At 39.6% G+C, this 23473-nt stretch overlaps 1 protein-coding gene across 1 annotated transcript in view; it reads left to right on the top strand.

The window, feature by feature from the left end:
- Positions 1 to 23473, top strand: part of PCDH7 (protocadherin 7) — a 449456-nt gene that overhangs the window by 2762 nt on the left and 423221 nt on the right. The window contains 1 exon segment of the mRNA XM_005881151.2: positions 3 to 2066. Coding sequence (XP_005881213.1) covers positions 3 to 2066 — 2064 coding nt within the window.

Raw genomic sequence — 23473 nt, 5'->3', positions numbered from 1 at the left:
TGCACCGCATCGACCGCGAGGAGGTGAACCAGCTGCGCTTCACGGTCATGGCCCGCGACCGCGGGCAGCCCCCCAAGACCGACAAGGCCACCGTGGTCCTCCTCATCAAGGACGAGAACGACAACGTGCCGTCCATTGAGATCCGGAAGATCGGGCGCATCCCGCTCAAGGACGGGGTGGCCAACGTGGCCGAGGACGTCCTTGTGGACACCCCCATCGCCCTGGTGCAGGTGTCCGACCGGGACCAAGGGGAGAACGGGGTGGTCACCTGCACGGTGGTGGGGGACGTGCCCTTCCAGCTCAAGCCGGCCAGCGACACGGAGGGCGACCAGAACAAGAAGAAGTACTTCCTGCACACCTCGGCCCCCCTGGACTACGAGGCCACCCGGGAGTTCAACGTGGTCATCGTGGCGGTGGACTCGGGCAGCCCCAGCCTCTCCAGCAACAACTCGCTGGTGGTCAAGGTGGGAGACACCAACGACAACCCGCCGGTGTTCGACCAGTCGGTGGTGGAGGTCTACTTCCCCGAGAACAACATCCCCGGGGCGAGGGTGGCCACCGTGCTGGCCACCGACGCCGACAGCGGGAAGAACGCGGAGATCGCTTACTCGCTGGACTCGTCGGTGATGGGGGTGTTCGCCATCGATCCCGACTCCGGGGACATCCTGGTCAAGACGGTGCTGGACCGCGAGCAGACGGACAGGTACGAGTTTAAAGTGAACGCCAGAGACAAGGGCGTCCCGGTGCTGCAGGGCAGCACCACGGTGATCGTGCAGGTGGCCGACAAGAACGACAACGACCCCAAGTTCATGCAGGACGTCTTTACCTTCTACGTGAAGGAGAACTTGCAGCCCAACAGCCCCGTGGGGATGGTCACGGTGATGGATGCCGACAAGGGGCGCAACGCAGAGATGAGCCTCTACATAGAGGAGAACAGCAACATTTTTTCCATTGAGAACGACACGGGGACCATCTACTCCACCGTGTCTTTCGACCGGGAGCATCAGACCACCTACACATTCCGAGTCAAGGCTGTGGACGGAGGCGATCCTCCCAGATCAGCCACGGCCACCGTCTCTCTCTTTGTTATGGATGAGAATGACAATGCCCCCACGGTGACCCTGCCCAGAAACCTGTCCTACACTTTGCTGCCGCCTTCGAGTAATGTCAGGACAGTGGTAGCCACGGTGTTGGCCACAGACAGTGATGATGGCATCAATGCAGACCTGAACTACAGCATTGTGGGAGGGAATCCCTTCAAGCTCTTTGAGATTGATTCCACCAGTGGTGTGGTTTCCTTAGTGGGGAAACTCACCCAAAAGCATTATGGCTTGCACAGGCTGGTGGTGCAAGTGAATGACAGTGGGCAGCCTTCCCAATCCACCACAGCGCTGGTGCATGTGTTTGTCAATGAAAGTGTCTCTAATGCGACTGTGATAGACTCCCAGATAGCCAGGAGTTTGCACACCCCACTCACCCAGGACATAGCCGGTGACCCAAGCTATGAAATTAGCAAGCAGAGACTGAGTATTGTCATTGGGGTGGTTGCTGGAATTATGACAGTGATCCTCATCATCTTAATTGTAGTGATGGCAAGATACTGCCGGTCCAAGAATAAGAATGGCTATGAGGCTGGCAAAAAAGATCACGAAGACTTTTTTACACCCCAACAGCATGACAAATCTAAAAAGCCTAAAAAGGACAAGAAAAACAAAAAATCCAAGCAGCCTCTCTACAGCAGCATTGTCACTGTGGAAGCTTCTAAACCAAATGGACAGAGGTACGACAGTGTCAACGAGAAGCTGTCAGACAGCCCCATCATGGGCCGGTACCGATCCGTCAATGGTGGGCCTGGCAGTCCTGACCTGGCCAGGCATTACAAATCTAGTTCCCCATTGCCTACTGTCCAGCTTCACCCCCAGTCACCAACTTCAGGGAAAAAACACCAGGCCGTACAAGATCTACCACCAGCCAACACATTTGTGGGAGCAGGAGACAACATTTCAATTGGATCAGATCACTGCTCTGAATACAGCTGTCAAACCAATAACAAGTACAGCAAACAGGTAAGATGCATCCCACATATATTTAAATGTCCCAGAGAAGGCTAAGAATTCTGAGACAGGGCATCTTCTGCAGAATTTGGTCTTTTTTTTAAAGTTGTCATTTAAAATTTTAATAAAGTAGGAATTTAATGTTAACTCATACACCATTCATTTGGCAGAGGTCACCTATGCAAGGTACACCACTGTATTTGAAAGTTACTAGAGAAAATATTCAAAGTAGGGAGAATTTTGTACCTCTCTTTGTACCTGGCAGCACCAATTCATCCTACATTTGGTGTTTCCAGAATGAATATGTGTATATTGTTTGGATGGTTATCTGTAACCTGGAACTATTTCCTTTTGTGGCTACTAAGTGGAAAATTGCATCCAGAGATATTTTCTAAAGTTACTACTGGTGTCTATGCAACTTGGACACTCTATAAAAGTTTTAGCTGCGTTACCCATTATGCAAAATTTTACAGATAAGAAGATGCTGAGTCATGCAAATGTTGTACCAAGTCTGAGATTCAGAAGTATTGACTACACTGACAAAAATGCTGGTTTCAAAATATTTAGTGATATGCAAATGTCATGCAAAACCACATTTTTCATACTTTGATATCTATAACAGGTAAGACTGCTATGAGGTTATACAGCCAGCATTTGCATTCTTCATGTTTTGACATTAAAAGTTTATAAGCAAAAGTACATTTTATGGACCACTTGTTCAAGCCAGGCAACAAAAGTGTTCATGTTTGGTGCACTGTGTGCAAGCATAGTTTGATATGCATTGTGCTGACACTGAGACTATAAAGGTTATGTGGGATATTTGGTACAGTTCTTTCTCAGTGAAATGTAGAAACAGTAAAAATAGGGCATGTTGAGGTTAACTTTATAAAACATAAAGTTTATTTTTGAAAGTTTTGCTTGTGTGATATATGTAATACAAAGTTTACTTCTTTCACCCACTAAAGTTTGGCACACAGCAAATAAAACCTTTTGGAAACTGCTGTGTCTAATGCTGTGGCCTGTACATAGAGGAGAACAGTAACATTAGTTACTGTTACTACCTGCTGTTAGTAGATAATAAATCTACTAACAAATCCCATATTTCTTAACTTCAGGACGCATCTCAAGAAACACATTTATGACTGTCAGAGACTATCAAATAATAGTTTTTCTATTAGATATGCTTTGCATGTGGAATGTGTGACCTGAGAAGAATTAAGGCAAAGGAAAAAGTTATTTTATAGCCCCATAACATGTAGCTATTTAGATAAGGAGAATCAGAGTTGATATTCTTTTATATCCAATAATCCAAGCAATCTAAGAAAACTCAAGTTTGATCTACATTGAACTACATGTAGGCTTTTGAAAAAAGGTCTTTTGATGCACGTGAGCCTGAGTCATTGACTTCTTTTAAAGTGAAATTTGACAAGTGGAAAGTTTATATCTGTTGTGTCCTTGCTTTACCTGGAGTTAGAAGCAGATTTTTGTTTTGTTTTTGGTGCTTTTATCAGTCTTCTTTTTTTTTTTAAAACAAGGACAATAACAGTTAAAATAATAATACTTTTGTAAAACTGCTTACAATATAAACACAAATAAATTGAGATCTGTAGAAATTTCCCTAGGAAATGGTACTTTGTCATTCAAAGGCCTGTGAAGAGATCTTTGTGCAGAATATTTACTATTCAGCTGTCATCCTAATAGGTCTTTTTGTCTTGTGGCTGAATGGCATTTGCATTCTAAATGGTGGAATCTTAAACTTTTGAGTTGACATATCCCTGGCAGATTTATAGATTTTTTTTTTAATGTAACCACCTCATACATTCTGTGCTGTCACTTAAGCTTTGTTTGGCTCATCAAATGGGGTTAACTCTATATTCTTGAATATTTAAAACAGCCAATATCAAGACTGTTGTGGCATCCTGTTTAAAAGGCAAAGTGATATGCTTATAAATAAACTAATGAATGGTGTTAGTCTATTAGCTGAGCAAAGAAGTTCACATTCCCTACAAAGCCTTTTTGGAATAAACCATGCAGTTTGCAGAGAGTGACTTCACAAAACTTGTGTGCATTTGGCATTCAACAGATGTATAAAGTTTTAACCACAATAAATAGCTGATCTAAAATGAAATAAAGGAGAATGGAATACGTTCCTCTTAATGTAATGAGTAATAGTAATTGATACACTTCATCTCAATATTGCTGCCAGGGGACAGGGATCCATTTACAAAGTTGCATTCTGTTTAGACCTCTGTACATAATCAACAGGATCTTTTCTTGTTGTTCTGATTTTTGTTTGTATCTCTTTATTTTAAAGGGGATATTATCTTTAGTTTTTACACAGTGCCCAAAGGTATTTTCTTTGATTAAACCTGACATATAAGAAAACCCTGTGTTCCTTTTTAAAATTTTATTCCAATTTCCCCCTTGGATACTGAATCTAGAGGCTTCCAGTCTTTTAATTCCTTATGGCAAAGATTATTAAAGATCTGAGATTTCATCTGACATAAAGCCTTCATTTTATTTATAATTTTCCTAAGTTGCTTTATCATAGCTCTTCACTTGATATTGTGAAAGTGATGTCTGTTACAGTGTTCTTATCTTCAAGAGAATTACACAATTTGGAGTGATGCTCCTAAGTCTGCTTATTGGTTATATCATAATGAATTAAACAGTTTAGTAGAAATAACAGATTGTAAATAATGCCCCCTCTGTCCACTTTTGGTTTGTTTTCCCAACTCTAGAGACATTCAAAGGAAGCTTCTATAGTTCCTCTTGGGCAGAAGCTAGGAGATGTGTGTTGCAGAGTTACTGGAATTATTTCAAAAATTCACACATTAGGAAAACCGATGATGTAACCTCAGGTTTTCCAAGGTTAGACCCTTGCAGTTGTAGCCCTTGGTCTATAATACTGTGTCTAGTTGAGCAAAATGTGGACCATTGACCACGTTATTGATCTTAAGTGTCCACCTTTCCATTTCATTCTTCCTTTGCTTGATAAACTTGATCTTGGTGGTATTAAAGTTTTATGCCCTGGAAATACAGCTGTGTTTTTAATTTGCAAAGTAAAGGCAGAAGCATTTCATTTTTAAATCTCCAGTGTTTCACCGTGTTAAGTATTTTTTCAGCTTTCTTTAGAAATTAACATAATTCCGAAATATTAGTAGACAGATATGAAAGTATAGTTATCACTTTGCTTATTATGTGTAAGTCCTACTGAGCTCATCTTGGCCATGCTGTTACTTAGATAATGCACTGGCAAGTAAAAATTTTATGGTATTTAGTAAATGGAAAGTTAGGTGCTTTATTTTTTGGCAAGAGTATAGAGGACACAGCTTCAGTAAACATTAATTTAAAAATCCATTGTAGCTGATCCTGAAATACTCAAAGAAAAATTTATATGAACTCCAATGACAGTTCTCCTTGCGCAGGGAACTGCTGAATGTAGTCTGAATAATGTTCTCTTTAATTGATCAAATTGTGCTCACGATTCATCACACACTTAGTAAAAAATACGGCAGAAATTATTTTTTAAAATTACTTCGATTTTGGAAACAAATGGGTGAAGTGACTTGCCATTATCTAAGAGAGTTCTAAACACCGAGAAAACTAAGTATCAACTTGTGTATGTATGTCTTACCCTATGCTATAGTGGACGTGCATCTGCAGAGTGATGCTAACCACAGCTTCCAGTTTTAATTCATACGCATACTTTCTACAATGTGGTTCTCCTATCTATAACCAAGGACATCTTTCAACAGGCATGATGCAGCTCCCTACATACGCTGAGATTTCTGTTACCTTTGGCTTGATGTCATAGATAGGAAGCTAATAACTGATGAAGGCGAGGCTGTCTTTAGTCAGGAGGTATCTACTAAGGATCCCTGGATGAAACAAGGAAAGGGTCATCACTGATTTGATCTGCAATGAACACGCACATTTTTATGGAAGTCTAAGTATGACAACTTGAACCCTATTCCAAACTTATATTAAGTCAATTAATGACTTAGACATAAAACCACAAAGTCAATTGAAAGATTTTTAAGTACATCATCACCTGGGAAAATTCAGCCAAATCATTCTTTCTTGTTCTCTCTCTGTCTTTGAGAAATTACATATTTCATACATGTAAAAGTGTGCACACGGTATATATCAAAATCTCTCTGTCTCTCTGTCTCTCCACCTTCCCCCACACAAACACATACAGATGTATTCATATAAACCAATTATGGCGCCATTTGACTTTTATTTCATTGTGGTATTCATACATTGATCTGTGGAAAATATTTAAATTTTAAACACACACAAAACTGAAATAAAATATAATCAACCACTTAATGTCTGTATCTAAAATCACTAGTCCTCGACACATTTCAAAATTTAAAAACATCAACTAAACCTGTCCCTGCATTTCATGGAAGAGGAGACTGAGGCCGAGCATGGAAAAGTAACTTGATTTAACTTTATAATCACAAGACAATCAGGATACAATGTGGACTAGAGTCCAAGCCATAGAATACGGAGTCCAGTGTTCTTTTCAATTCTCATACCACCTCTAGGGGGGAAAAAATTGAGTTTTTGTAACTTTCTTTGTATATATTTCAATAGGGTCAGAAACCCGTTGAGATTTATTTATCTATGTGTAACTCCATATATTTAGTATGTAGCCTGACATTTTCAAAATAGAATATAATTCTGCTTTAGGTTCTAGCTTTTATTTATAAATTTATCGGGCAAATTGTAATTCAAGCTTTATAGATTTTTACAAAGAAGTTAGTATTTCTTTAGCCTTTATGAAAGATGGCATTGCTGACGTACATTAAAGGAACATATAGTCAACAAGTTAATTGACAGAATTTTTAATTTTAGCAGAACAGTAACAATAGATGTAAGTACCTAGCTAGCATTTAGTACATCCTCAATAAAACATCTTTGTAAAGGACGTTAATAAAAGCTTTCTATACATTACGTATGAAACGTTGCATGCATTCTGTTTGGGATCATCTTTGACCTTTTCCATCAATACCGATGATTCCTTTCGGCTTCTGTACTCCTTTACATTTTGCCGACTTGGCTCCTGCGTTCTCTTAGTAGCACCTTTAACGCAAGGATGGGGCAAAAGTAGGTTTACAGTTGTGAGTTCACAAAACAGTTTATTCTTGTACTATTATTTACTAATTATTGTGTTATTTTTTTGTACGAACAACTGTAGACCTACTTTTGCCCCACCGTGTACAATTGTGAGCTAATTTTTCCTCTAAATTTGTTTTCTAGCAAATTTTTAGATGAATGTGACATTCGTTGTTTTTCAATTGGATTGTTTCCCTGTTAAACAGTTAACAAATCTAGTGTATTAGAGTCTAAATTTGCATATTAGTGACTATAAATGACTAAATTTATTATTTTCAAAATGACAGCTAAACTGTTTTGAAAACTAAATATAATTTATATGTAAGTTGTATATAACCAACTTCTAGACTATAGCAAGGCTCCCCATCCATTCATTTGCTACGAGTGTAGAGAAATAGTAAGATCTTTTTATATATGTCTTGAGTCAGCTTTGCATTTCTTATTTATTTTAAAAGCCTTTAGAATCTTTTTCTAAAGCAGGAACTCTGTTTCAGAACATTACACAGTGCTTTATTTAGCATTAGTGTTGTGGGAGAAATCACATTTTAAGAAGAATTGAGCTGAAACCACTAAAACTAATCTTAATTATCACTTCTGGTGAATTAATGTTTTAAAGGCGGAATAAAGCTTTATTTTCAAGGAATTTAGTGATGTTTGTATTGAACTCTAATGCTGTGTACAAACAAACAAAAAAACCTGTTAAAGTTTCCAAGTAGGATTCATCTGACAAGTTAACTTTTCCCCCCTAAGCATATTTATGATTTACAAAAACATACTTTGCGAATAAAAATTCTCTGCTTTGATTCAAACCTCTACCACAGCATTCCGATTGGGCATAAGACGCTGGGGGAAATTTCTTCATCGCAGCTTTTTTTTTGTACCTGCATAAATCTTTGTTTTCCTTTTTTCAGATGCGTCCACCTCCATACATTACTGTGTTTGGCTGAATTCCACTCTAATATGATGCTCCTTTATGCACCATACTCTGATGACCTTGCTACTCCGAAACCTGCTGGAGCCTGCCCTTGGCCGTGGGATATCAGCCAATCACTGCTCGTTCCACTTGTTGTGCATTTGATTCTCAAGTTTATTTTTTTTAATTTAAGGAAAATAGTATTAAAATAAATAAACATAAAAGAAACAGTATTAATAAAGAAATGTGCCACTAATGGATGTCTCTAAATCGCCAGGAATTCCATTCTCAAAGAAGTGGTTAGCAGGACTTAATTGTGAAGTCTTTTAAAAAATCCAACAGCATATTTCAACCATAATTTTAAGACTCTGGCGTTGTGCGAACCAAGGGAAATTTAAGTCTATTAAGTCTTTGTCTAATACATTAAATACCGACTTTCAATAAAATCCTAAATTGATCCATATTTTTCAAGTGTTATACGATCACCGCCTTTTCCAGGCTAGTGAGATAATTCTCTTAGAGTCAAAGATAGGGTCTCTCTCATTCTGTGTGTGCATTTTGAAATACCACTGTGTGTGTGTGTGTGTGTGTGTGTGTGTGTGTGTGTGTGTGTATGTGTGCGTGCGTGTGCACACTCCTACACATATATTCCAGGGCCTCCAGCAATATTTATGCAAAGTATTGGCTGTATGTCAGATTGCAGAGGTTAGTTTTGTATTTACCACGGGCACTGCCAATGGATTGCTTTTCCTTAATCCTGAAATACTGACCAGAGTATCTATAGAATGTCCAAGGTGTTTTTTGGTTAAAGTCCTTAAGAAAATTTAGGACCTTTCAGTTGGATTTATTGAAGTCTCCGTGGTCACATTCAGAAGGAATATGCGTGGCTTCCTGTTTTTGTGAACTGCATTTGTCTGAAAGCTGTTTCTATTTGATGTCAGATAACATAAATTCCAGCAGCTTCTGAGAATTCAGCATGTTACAGTATATTACATACTGTTGAGAGAGCAAGTGGTCAGATTTTAGTTGTATAAGTGACTTTCTAGGTAAGTCAGGGAGTCCTCTGGCTGGTCCCTGTATGTTTGTATATTTATGTCTCTGTTTGTTATGTTAGACATGTTTATGTGCCATAAAATAAGTGTTTCATATTGTATGTTTGACAGTTTTATAATACATCTACCACATCATCTGCCCTTTTAAAGTTTCCCCCAAGTTTTAAAATACTGATTAAGAATGCCAGATAGCCCAGCCCGTGTGGCTCAGTGGTTGAACTAGGAGGTCACTAATTTGACTTCCGGTCAGGGCACATGACCAGTTGCTGCTCGATTCTTAGTGTGGGCTTGTAGAAGGCAGCCGATCAATGATTCTCTCTCATCATTGATGTTTCTATCTCTCCCTCTCCCTTCCTCGCTAAAATCAATAAAACTATTTTTTATAAAAGAAGAAAAAAAAAAGACCAGGTTTTTGAGATTTTCTTTTCTTTTTTTTTTGTCAATCATAGTCAATACCAAAGCCCTTTAAGCAAAATAAATAAATACTGGAACAATATTAAAGTGTGGAGTGCTAGGAAATGCACTCTAGCCCATATATCTCTCTCATGTATGGTATATGTTTCAGGCTTTTTACTCTTATTAGCTGTTGATTTAATTTTTTTTTAAAGGAAAATTTCAGTAATGTCATTGAGACTATAGTACAGTTCCTGAACAAAACCCAGTTATCCTCAGCTCTTTATTTTGAGCACAGGGACAAGTGTACCAGGTAAGAAGCTGGTGAAAATAATCCTTACCACTTTCTGCTTCTTGGAAATGTCACGTTTCCTCATCTTAAGTAGTAAGCTTCCTTAGATGTCCTTAAACTTTGAATCCTGTAACAAATCACATTAATTCAAAAACAAATTATGGACAACAAAGTCCAGGATTTGGGCATAATCTGATGTGCAACTGCAGAGAGGCAATATTTAGAAATACCTTCACAAAGAACATTCTAAGGCAGCAGTTTGCAAACTCCAGTAACATACTAATGGGGCATGAGTCAATTTGTGAGTCTACCCCTATTCGAGTGACATGGAATAAAGCAGAAAAATTCCGAGTATGTCACTCATCAGAGTAAATGTTGTCTTGCGCAATCTATGCTTCAGTTGTGTTGTGTGCATGTGTGTTTTCCTGTTCTTGGTTGCTATGCAAAAAAAAAAAAAAATGTCTTATTGTGGTAATAGTTGCAAGGGTTGAGAACTACCATTCTAGATTGTTTGGGATGGAACATGATGTTGATTTACCATTACATTAGAAAAACATCATAAATCAAAACAAAAAATTACTAACATTCCCAAGGATTTCAGTCTAATATTAAGCTGAATTAAATGATCAACAGCATACTGTTACAGTAGCATTTATCAACAGCAAAAAGTTTTTGAGAAGTCTGTTATCATTCCTCTGTTTTTTGTTTTAAATCTTTGAATGTCACTCACCATTGGTCCTGCCTCTGCATAGACTTACCCTCTCCCCCACCCACTGTCTCCTAGACAGCCTTTCTGGGAATGCTGGAATTTATTACCACTTAGGGAGGTGCCTGAGGTCAGATGGAGATAGACTCAGAACACACCACCCATCACCCTACATATTTTAGCATTTGGACATTTTATTTTAAACAACAAGACATTAATTCATTAAGAGGAAGATAAGAATGTTACAGGCTGGCTTAGATAACATCTATTTCTTTTAGCACAGCTGACATTCTCACTCATACTTAGTATGCAAAGAATACTAAAAGTCCTTATGGAATTAATATCATCATATAAAGAAGATTACGGAGCAGAAAAATGACAGATTATATTTGCATCATGCTTCCTAAGTTTGAGAGAATTTAATGAATGTTGATTTGCTCCTCAGACCAATCTTGTGAGGAAAAAAACCCACCCTCTTTCTTTTTTTCTGAGGTGAGGAAACTGAATTAATGAACAGCTTTTTCATAACTCTGGTGGAGTTGCTTAAGAACTTTATAACATCTATGAAAAAATGTCCAGTCAGAACTCGAGTACTGAAAACATTTGGAGGAAGTGAAATTTGTGCTTTTGAAGATGGTGTATTTTCAGAATTATCTGGGTAAAATCTCCCCAAAAGACTTATCTAGACCAGCTCCAGTTTTTCAGACACTCTCCCATCATAAATAGCACTTCACACTACCAGAAAGTGCTGTGGGTGTCATTTGAAGATCTAATTAATCTGATTTATAAACAACAATCTCACAGGTGATTAAAAAACCCCTGAAGAATTAAAGGTAATTCACTTTAACCTAACTTCATTTTTGAAGCTCTCTCTAAAAAAGGACCTAAGTCCTTAGGAAGTCATTCTGAAATTTAAACTATCTCTCCTGGAATAATCTTTTATCTGTAACTTTGCAAAAATACTTTTTAAAAAGTATGTGTGATTGTTTTTAGCCAATCACTTTACAGAGAATGGATTGATTAGTTGTGTCTTTAAGATACACTGTAAGGTTTAGGATGTAATTAAAACAATGACTAGAATAAGGTCTTTGCCTTCAGAGATAGGACAGTGCAAAACTACACACAAGGCAAGGGATACATGAAACTTAGAGGGACCACCCCAAGTCTGTTGTCCATCATGGTATGTCCCAGGGCCCACTAGAGTGCCCAGCAGACAGGAGACACCCATGAATATTTGTTGAGCAAATGAACAGAGAGCTTGGGCTTGGGGCTAGGTAGCCTGCAGATCCATCCACATTGGATCCCTGGACCATGGTGTGGCCACTTTCCTGTCAGACTCCACGAGCCCACTACCTGCTGTTTTCTTTCCCTGCTGGGTGCATGTCTTTGTGATAAAAGGCTGCCTGCTGTGCTGGCTAGAGTCCCTGCCTTCTCTGCGTGGGGTATGACTCTTGCTTCAACAGCAAATGAACAATTCTCTGATTTTCTCTCCTTCCTCCTTGGTGTTGTTCTAAACACCATACCCTTTGAAAAAGGATAAAAGTAGTAAACTAAAGCAAATATTTAAGGTAAGTAAGGGAGGCACTGGCCATGCAGTAGACTTCTGAGGGGGTATGAAGAGGAAGCACGCACACATGGGTTTTCAGTGTTGTTCTAGAGATCCTTACCTGTGGAAAGCATGCAGGGTTGGGCACAAGTAGGTTTACAGCTATTTGTATGAAAAATGCACTAACTAATAAATAATAATACAAGAATAAACTCTGTGTTTTGCAAATTTACAACTGTAAACCTGCTTTTGCCCCACCCTGTGTGTGTGCCCGAATGCCAGCATGAGTCCCTCTACTCGTCAGTGTGTATATTCCTGCAGGAATTTATTTATTCGGTGTGCCAACCCATGCTCGCTGATGAAGGGTAAGGTTCCATTTCATTAAGGCTGCACATGGCGAGCAGTCACTTCTAAAGATGAAACGTGTACTTGGCTTAACTAAGGACAGAGGGTCTGCAAGAGGGAATGTGCCCTCACTGGGAGTGGTGGGCAGTGAGGTAGGAGCTAAGAAAGGCTTCGCAACTCAAAAGCACTCCTTAGTTGCCCAGCATTCCAAAGAGCACCTCTTTTGAATTGCAAATGACGCCTGAAAGAGCCCTGTTCAGTCTCTGGCACACCCTGGTGTAAATTGCATTAAGCAGATAACTAGGCCAGCACCTCACAAAGGTCGGTAGTTCTTAAATGGTGATTCTCAGTAGGGCCTTGAGGAGGGAGTGCAGCCTTCCGTAGTTCAGAAGATAGAACTCTGCTGAAGGTAAGGTGAGATTATATCAGGGTATTCAGGCCTGACAAAGGCAAATGCTTGTGGCCTTGAATTTTGGCCCTGGTCCTGCTGAGCCTAAGGGTGCCACTAAATGTCATGGCTTAATAGGATTGCAAGATCGGTGTCAAAAAGTGGTAACCGTCCACTTCCTCCCATGTCAGCCAGGTGTTTTGTTCTGTTTGTTTGTTTGCTTTCAGTTTAGATATCAGGCCCAACTGCTCTATCTCCATTCATCTTCTCACCCTTGTACTTTGGAAGAAAGAAAAAACAAATAAACAAAAAAACAAACAAAGAAGGAAAAAATGCAACCACTGCTTGCCAATAGACTCACCTCTCCCTACTATTATTATTAGACCACCATCACCAAAATAGTTCTCACATGATTGCCAAGTCCTTGTATATTATCCTAACTTAATTCAATTCTCGAAAATTGAGTTCTAGAAGGTCTGGTCTATAGCCCAGAAACCTGAATTGTCAACACTTCCCCTTTCCCAATTCTAGTTGCAGTGGGTGGGCCAGGCTATAAAAATTCCACATTTAGCCCTAACCGGTTTGGCTCAGTGGATAGAGCGTTGGCCTGTGGACAGGGTCCCAACAAGTTCGATTCCAGTCAAGGGCATGCACCTTGGTTGTGGGCACGTCCCCAATAGGGGGCGTGCAGGAGGCAGCTGATCCATGTTTCTCTCTCAATGATGTTTCTAACTCTATTCCTCTCCCTTCCTCTCTGTAAAAATTAATAAAATATATTTTTAAAAATTCCACATTTAGAGCACCCGAAATTCCTAGCTTCTGCTTATTGGTCCTCCCCTCGAAAGCCTCTGGCAAAATAGAAAACTGAAGCTGGAGAAGACAACCTGGAAATCTGCCTTCTTGGCTGCCTCTGTCACTGACTGGCCGGCGTGACCTTGGGTAGTCAGTCAGTTCAAGTCCTGAAGCCCCCGGAACTCGTCCTCTGTCATTTTACAGAACTCCTGCTCTGATTACGTGACAGGGTTTACGGGGGGTCACATTCAACAGCGGCAGCTTTGTAAAGCAACATACTGCAATGCAAGGTAACATGTCTCTGGTTTTCCATGAATTTCTCCAAACCCTGCCAAAGGTGCATTTACACTTTTGGAGTATTTTCACTACTTCCTGTGCTTAAAAGTTTTTTATTTTATTTTATTTGTTGTAATCTGGTCCCTGGTCAAGGTCAAGGTGCAAGTGTGTGCCTCCACATAGGCGGAGAGGCACTGGATGTTGTCAGAAATGCTTTCAGTGCCTATTGACATCTCGGTGGTGGAGAAAGATAAGTAGCTTATTGCTGTGAAGCAAATAGTTTAGGAAAGGTTGAAAACAGTTTGATATTATTCACTTCGACACTTTTTAAAAAATTTCATCACCTTTTAACAGTCGTCTTCTTTTTTTTTTCTTCCATGCAATATTTCTTGGAAATTTTTCCTTCACTCCTCATATCCAACCTCTAACGCTAACAGGTATTATTCATTGAGCTTTTTTTCTTCGCCAGTCTCTCCGCCAAGGGGTCTACCACATAATATCACTTACTCCTAACATCTCCAGGGGGCAGGCACTTATGTGACAAATGTAACTGGGGACAAACAAAACAGAACTTCTCCTGGATCCCATGCCGTCTACCTTCAACAGGGGCCTGCACCTCCCTGCAGCCCACTCCCCACCAACATATTTCTTTCTCCACATCTGGGACTTTTTAGCAGAGGAGTCCTGATCGATTTTAATGTACATATTTACGCCTTTGTATGCATTTGGTTCTAGTCTACAACACCTTCTGTGTTCTCTACAGGCTTAGAAGAGAGAGTCTTTACTAGTCTGCTAAGACTGCCAGAGCTAAATACCATAGATTGAGTGGCCTAAACAATAGAACTTTTGTTATCACAGTTCTGTAGGCTAGAAGTCCCAGGTTAAGGTACCAGAAAGTTGGGAGAGAGAGAACTCAGGAGTCCCTTCCTTTTATTCTAAGGACATGACTTCTATCAGATTTGGGCTCTACCCTTTTGACATCATATAACCATAATAACCCTCCTCAAGGACCTCATTCCAAATACACTTACTTTGGAGACTGAGTTTCAACATGAATTTGAGGAAACACAGTTCAGTCCATAAGAGTCCATTCTGGGTCCAAACAAGAACACATTGGACTGGACGATCATTTCTTCATGAGTCTGTCATTTATCACATGCAGTCTGTACATTTGTAGGCAGGTAGGTATGAAAAGGAAGGAAGGAAGGGAGGGAGAGAGGGAAGGAGGGAAGGAAAGAACCTTTCCCTTTTCAGATCAGCTCCAAAAGGCAATCTTATAATCTACTGTTGGAACTGATGAAAAACTGGTACCATTGCTATAACTTATGGGGAAAAGAAGAAATGAATCCATAACAAGCATATATGCGCATAAAATTTGAGCTTCATTTTTTAGCTTATGATATTAACTTTGTGGACTGAGTGCTTTCTGCAATGTTCAGCTTTCACAGGGATTCGTGATATTAAGTAACATCTTAGTTATTTTAATTTTGCCAAATAGGTATATTAATAAGTGCCATGTAGGCATATTAATTAATGTAAAGTCAATCCTATATAATAAAAGGCTAATACGCAAATAGACCGAATGGCGGAACAACTGGTCGCTATGATGTGCGCTGACTACCAGGGGGGCGTGTGTGGAACATGGTGGGCGTTGGCCCCAGCGGGATGGTGGAGCAGGTGAGCAGGGGCACCAGACCAAGGTGAGGCACCGGTTGCTGTCATTGGGGTGAGTCCCTGGTGGTTACTAAAAATTTTTTGCTCCCACGCACTGTGGTCCTGCCTGGCGCTTGCACCTGTTGCCGGCGCTGGCCCCGCTCATACCCACTGCCAGCACCAGAGCTGCTGCTCACACCCGCTGCCAGTACCTGACACTGGTCACGATCACTTGGCACCATCAGCGGGTGCGAGTGGTGGCTGCTGGCTCTGATTGCCCCTGAGAGCTTCTCCACCTCCCCTGTGCCTGAGGGGTGATCGGGGCAGCAGCCACTACTTGCACCCACTGATGGTGCCAGTCCCGCTTGCACTCGCTGCTGGCGCCAGCCCCAATTGCGCCGCACTGTCAGCGGGTGCAAGCGGGGCCAGCACGGTCAGCGCATGGGAGCGGTGGCAGCCAGAGAGGGGCTGTTGGCAGACAGGGGAACGGGGGCCATGGTGGGAGGGGCTGGATAAGGGCACTGAGGATGGGCTGAGACCCGTCCCTGTGTCTACTGCAGCCTTGCAGCCCACAGTTCCTTTCAAGGTGCACAAATTTGGGCACTGGGCCCCTAGTATTTATATAAAACAGTCAAACATTGTTCTGCAAATATGACAAAGGCCTTTGAAAATGATGCTATTAATAATTAAATCTTAAATTTCTAGTAACTTTTGGGCATTACAGTCCAAATGAAAAGCAGGGGAGTTAAGTGGGGCGGGAGTCAATCGGAACAGGAATAAGGTGGCCTTAGTAATCCCTCTTTTCAAGGGCCAGTCTTGGTGGATTGTCACACACAGTGGCATCATCGGTGGACAGAGATCCAGTGGGTCTGAGTTCTCATGGCATACCAAAACTGCCAAGCACGTAACGGAGGCAGCCACCACACTCAGAGTGACTCTTCATACAGTTTGTGTCAGGACACAAATCCATGGGTACATTGAGGGTTCTTTTTCCCCACTGTGCCTTTGTATTTTCCTAATACCATTAAACATTCATGTGATAAAACATAATGAGTAGCCTGGGAACCATATGTGAGTCCGATGGACTGTACGGAGTGATCCCCTGTTAGGGTGATACAGGGTAAACCCATCAATGTGGGGGGAAGAGAAACTCCCTTTCTGTCCTTTGGTCAGAATCTCTAGGCGATGGCGCACAGCAGTTGAATAGACTTTTGCTGAGAAGCACCTTTGTAAGCTTCCTGAGCTAATTTTACATTTGACCCCCTGCATTAAAATGGCAAATTAATCAGCTCTTTTGTTCATGGAAATGGCAATAATTATGGCATAAATTTAAAGTTTTTTATTGCACCTAAACCTGCTTTTCAGTGTATTTAACTGTGAACGAGGATCAATTTTAAATACAGAGATAGCATTTCTATAGGGCATTAGGAATGGAAGATGATAATGCTGTTTTTTCCAAGCCAATGCACTATTAGGTCAAAAATATTAGAATTTATTTTGTTACAAAATTTTCTTGCCTCTTTCTAAAAAAAAGTATTTTTTATTGATTTTGAGAGAGAGAGAGAGAGAGAGAGAGAGAGAGAAACATCAATGAGAGAGGAATATCATCAATCGGCTGCCTCCTGCACACCTCATACTGGGAATAGAGCCGCCCCAGCTAGGCTTCTTGCCTCTTTATTATTTGATCTGTAATAAGAAACTAGTATGTGTGTATGTATGTATAATATTTATATGTATGTATACCCATGCATACACAGTGCATATACATACGTAGTACAGTTAACATTTCTGAGAACAAATACTTAATGAGTGATTATTGTATGCCAGTTATTGGATTATGTGCAAGGTACTGAAGAAATAGCAATAATAGAAGCAGACAAAAATCTCTTCCCTCATAGAAGTTCAATTTTAGTGGTATAATACACAAATAATACTAAGTAAACTGGTATTGCACTCTATGTTCTATACACTGGTCAACATTTCACATATGTCAGCTCACTCAATAGGTATGGCAACCCTGCGAAGTTCTTGAAAAAAATGTTAATAGTAACATTTTAAATCTTAGAGTGCAAATCAAAAGCCTGAAAAGTAGATTTTAGACTCCTAGGCACTTCCTTTCTTTCTTCTATCCATCTGTGCTTTGGGAACACTTCATATTTTTTTCCCTTTTCCTGTTATTTTATTTTAATAACTTCATTCAGTGTCCCTATAGTCTTTTTTGTGTGTTATTGTACTAATCACAGGAAAAAATTCATTAATTTTTATGAATAGACATTTGATTTGGGGGCAGGAAATGCCTTTTTATAGAGAGCAAAATTTATCTAGAAGATTTATTAACTGTACATTTTGTTTGCTTCTAACAAAAAAAATCTTTTTTCTTGAGTTTTTTTTCTGAACATTCACAATATTTGAAAGAAAGCAAAGTGAATTCCTTATAAAATATTTTCTTTAACTTATTATGGTTTTCTTTAAATTAGGTGCTCAGTATTAAACCTTCCATTACAATATAACCTACGTCATTTTACAGATTTTTTTCTTTTAAAGTAAATTATCATTCTATTTTTTACTCAAACTTTATGTGTATTTATGTATGTGACACATTTCCAGTTACCTAAAACGCAGACGAGTGCCACCTGGGGCCCATCTGCAGTTGACTCTTTATGGCGATAATGGTGTACCATGTGTTTTGTTATGACAATGTTTTCTTAATGTGTTGATAATAGTTTTTATTATAAGGTACTTGTCCAATTATAGGTGTCCCCAAATATGAATCTTTGCACTAAAACTCTGGGTTTTGTTATACAATATTTCTGTACACTTGTGATCTGATTTTAGTAGTATTAGTATGATTTTTAATTTTTAAGCTTCAAAACCAGTGAATCAAATTTTTGCTTCCACAGTCCACTTAAGAATGCATAGAGTTTTGTTTCCTTAACAAATAGGTGTTAAAGATATTGTCAGCACTGGAGTTATTTCTTTATACAAATAGAAAGTATAATAAACCTGAAAGGAACCCAATTAATATGCCCCAGGCCTCACTTGAATTCTTACAGGGCCCCACAGACCACCCATTCACTTAAAAGTTTATCTTCCATTTGGAAACTACAATGTAAAGCCAAACTACTGTAGAAATTCATCAGTGTTGGATATTTGCCTGCTACATATGCGCATCACACGTACATTCTGAAATGACTAGGTCAGTAGAGTGTAAGTGAAGTAAGGGCTGGCACAGTTTGGTTTGCATTGGAAAACTTGTTTGAATTTAGTGTCTGAAAGCCAACAATTAGCTACAAATTTATAAACTTCAATGTAGATATTGGTACGCTTTCAGGGAGGGGAAAAAAGAAAAGACAAAAAATGCAGTGTGTTTTGGGTACTTATCACTCTGGCAAAGTGTTTCTTGGCTACACCTCGTGAGTTTTTTTCTACACATTTAGACTAGTGGGAATTGTTTCTAGTCTCCAGTAGCAAAATGACTACCTACTGTACACAGTAACCAAGTCATAAAAATGCATGCTTATGTGTTTTTGAGAATTCAAAGGTATTGTTTTGGAACTTTTTTTTATTGTTCTTTGATTAAAAAAGAAAGAAAGAAAAAAGAACGGTTTTTGCTAGAGCACAAGGCAGGAACTCCTAATGGCACACAAGCATTTATAATAACGTAAAGGCTTTATGTAGCCTGAGACATGGATTAAGGTAGACTTTAGTTTTACTGTGTGTTTATGCTTTCAGATACTTTCTGTACAATGGTTTACTAATTATTAGGTGATGTGATCCTTATAGTGCCTTACGTCCCCACTATATCTCGGTACAGTTACCAGTAATAGGATAGCATCTGTACCTTAGGAAGGAAGAACAGACATGGCTTGTAAAAAACTAACTTATAGTATGCTTATAATCTACATGTTTACATATCTGCATACATTTCTCTATATCAGAAATTCCCAGCTCTACTTTTTAGGCTGCAGAGATGCCATGCAAAGAAAATGAGAGTGATTTGCACAAAGGAAATCCGGTCACATTTCTAGCCCTGAATTACTGTGTCATGCATACTTGTGCAACTTGTGTTCAGTGGGGACCTGTGTGGTGCTTTTTTGATCTCTAGCATCAGCATCACTGAAAGAGTGCTGCCACTTGAGCTCTGAAGTTTTATTTTATTTTGTTTAGAATGAGAAAGAGACATTATGCACCACATTATGCTTCATAAAAGACATTGAAATGCAGAAAGATCCTTACATCTAAAAGCGTGACTGTCCCTATAATGTACCTTCACGTTAGTGGGCACGATCCTGGCTGGGAGGACGTTGCAGATTTTAGAAGAGTTTTTTTGGTCTTGATCTCTAATGTTGAGCAGATTACTCAATTTTTCTTGATCTCATTTTTAAAACTTGTTCAAAACTCTAAAACTGTAAAAATCAAACAGTGAAACATTGGATATTAATGAGTGTCATATCTATTACATATTATAAATAAACTATCTTGGGGGAGGATGAAGGAGAGTAAGCAAAAATGAAGTAATGGTGGCACAGCTGAAGCTAAGTTTTTTTCTTAGAAGAATTAATATTTAAAAAAAGAACCTCATTACAAAAAATAGCAATGTTATGTTGTCATTTTATTCCTAGCACTCATCTGTGGAGGAGAATTGAGGACATTATTTTCTCTGAGTAAAAGCAGAAATGTCTTATTGAAGGAAGGAGAAAAACTATGCTTCAGAACTAGAGAGGAGAGTCTCATTGTACAAAAGGGGGAAAAATGAAGGATTTTGATCAGGGGTTCAAAAAAATGCTTGACTTATTTATTTTTTATAATTTAAGCTAGTTTCTTGCTGGGTCTTTTTATTGAATAATTGAAAAAAATTGTGTGGGGAAGGAACTTTTTCATCAAAGGCAAAAGATAGGAAAAATAAAAGTACTATGGAAATGTAGATAGGAAGTTTTATCTTTCTGTACGTTCATGATTGCCTACATTTCCCACTACACTTATAGTTGAAATGCTCCGAAAAACAATATCAATCCCTGAGGAAAGAGCTAGAGAATAAAACGTAACTTCCTGTGTTCCTTTAACTCCTCTCTCTCTCTCTCTCTTTCTCCCATAGCCTTCCTTCCTCCCTCCATCTCTCTCTTTCTCTCTCAGGTATATACACCCACAAGCTCAAAATCCATTCCACTTTAGAACAGTTAAAAACAAAAAATAAATTAGTTTAGTGAGCATTGAATTTTGAGGCCATGTTGGCATTTTTGAAGCTGCTTTCAGATAGCTCCCCCTTACCTTTGGGAGATCCATCCCACGACCCCCAGTGGAAGCCTGAAGCCATGGATTGTACTGAACCCTGTGTATACTATATTTTTTTCTATGCATACATACTCATGATAAATGAAACACAGTAAGATAGTAACAAAAATAAAAACATAATATGTAGAAGACTTATAACCTTATACTGTAACAAGTTATGTGAACGTGGTCTCTTTCTCTCTCTCTGATAACCAGTCTGATAACCTAGGTGGCTACTAAGTGACTAAACAGCGGGCAACTCATATACAGCCCAGATAAACTAGGCAAACAGATGATTCACGTCCTGGGTGGGACCGAGCAGGATGGCACAAGATTTCATCATGCTACTCAGAAGAGTTCAAGATGTAAAACTTATGAATTGTTTATTTCTGCAATTTTCCATTTCATATTTTCAGACCGCAGTTGACCACGAGTAACTGAAACCAGAGAAAGAAAACCCACCGATAAGGGGGGAAGGGGAGGGGACCGCTGTATTAATCATCTCATTAGATTGCAAGTTGGGGAGGAAGATTGCTGGAGTAATGATGGAAGCAAAGTGAACATTCTGCATGTGGCAGTCTTCCCGAAGACGTCAGATCGGAGGCGATCTGTGTCTTGATCCGTTAGCATCTTCTACAGAGCAGTCAGTTTATGAGAGTCCGAGGTGTTGCTCTTTTCTTTCCGGGGGCATCTTGCAAGTTTTAATATTTGCTCTGTCTTCATTTTTTCCACCAACCTGACTGAGGTGTATCACTGTCTCAGAGGAAGTCAGATGTCATCATGCAGCTATGTGATAAGAGTGTTTTAAACACTGAAGGTCTTTGAAGTTTTCAGATTCTAGCTACAAATTTGGAATTTTCCCCTTTACCAGAAAGCTTTCAATATTCCTTGATCACATATCTAAAAATTAAAGCAAAAGTAGAATTTGAAGTTTGCCTAACATGTATCTCCACTAGCCTATATGGTTGCACATAAGGAGGGACCTTCAGTAAGACTACCGAAATCACATGTCCAAATGAGTGTTGTATGTTAGTTTATTTAACCCTCAGTTATTGACTTAACCATTGTACTAGGAATAGAAATCAGGAGCTCACATGCTTGTGAAGGAGGTAGACTTGTAAAGAAATCATCATAAATAGTATGATAAGGGTTACAATGGGAGTGATAGGTACCCTGGGAAAGGCTTACTGATTCCTAGGAAGGTTGACAATCCTATATAATAAAGAGCTAATATGCTAATTAGACCAAATGGTGGCACAACCTTCCAGAAAGACCAGTGGGCGGGGCTGTGGGGCTGTGAGGGCCGAGGCAGCAGGGGCTGGGAGGGCCTAGGCAGCTGGGGCTGCGAGGGCTGAGCCCCTTGCACGAATTTTGTGCATCGGGCCTCTAGTCTATATATATAAAAGGCTAATATGCAAAGTGTCCCCCCAGGAGTTTGACCAGGAGACCAGGAGTTCGATCGCTCACTATGATGTGCACTGACCACCACGGGTGGCATGGAATGAAGGAAGGCCCCAACCCGCAGCCGGAAGGCCTGGATCGGCCCTGATCTCTGGCCAGGCCTAGGGATCCTACCCGTGCACGAATTTCATGCACCAGGCCTCTAGTTGACAAATATCTCACAAGGAATTTATAGAACTTATGATGTAGCTTTAATTTCTTTCTCTTGCAGCAGTCCTGCATTCATCTCACAGCCTTGGCCTTAGGGCATTAACTTTTCTCCTTGGAGCTGATTTAGAATGTATTTTTTTCACACCCCATCTTTCTTTACATTTCAACAGGTTTTTGCTTTTCTATGCATCTCTAATGGATATTTTTCTCCAGTTGTTAAAATTAGAACCAGTTAATGAGCAATTCAGTTAGCCTTACTGCTTTTTAGTTGTTTTATGATTTTGACCCCAAACTAAACTTACATAACTGTTCACTCTGAATTCTTCACACTCGGCTCTGGATGACTTTTAGTAATTTTCTGATGTCAAACCACCTTCAAATGAAAACTCTTACTGTCATTGGAGAGACTGAAAGAAAAGGGACCCATGCTGCAAGGTAATTTCCAAAAGAGTTATATAAATGCCTCGAATCATAGCAAGATTATTGGAATGTTTACATCCTCTCAAGGCAACATCTTAGAAAATGCAATTCACCTGACTCATGTTACAAGTTACATTTTCTTAGAATAGTCATGTAATAGTGTGTTTTTACACCTTACATTTACTTTATGCTTAATTGTCAAAAGAGTGATAGCCCTGATTTCTCTGAACAATTTCTAATTATTTTTAGGTGCTTTTCCTGTCCTTTAATGTTCTTCTTTTTCACTGGAGCACCTATCATGTGTTCTGTAAGCACTGGTACTTGTTATCAACTGGCTTTCAGACAATCCTGCTTAAGTGACTGGCTGATGACAGCTTTCAAGATGTCACCTCTTCAAGTTATATTTCTATTTATGGAGGATTCTGGGAGAACAAAAAAACCCTGATATGAGGCTTTCTAATGAAGGGATTTATATGAGACATTATCCAGGATGCAGAGGAAATATTTGGAGACAAAGTAATCCTGGTTGACTTTTCTTTCTACCATTCTTGGTCTCTTCATCTCTTAAAGGTACCACTTCACAATGGTATTCCTTATTTAGTGCCAATGCCAGCTGTTAGGGTTAATTACTCGA

This window comes from Myotis brandtii, unplaced genomic scaffold (assembly GCF_000412655.1).
Source record: "Myotis brandtii unplaced genomic scaffold, ASM41265v1 scaffold67, whole genome shotgun sequence".
NCBI lineage: Eukaryota > Metazoa > Chordata > Mammalia > Chiroptera > Vespertilionidae > Myotis > Myotis brandtii.
This window is presented reverse-complemented; position numbering and strand designations above follow the sequence as displayed.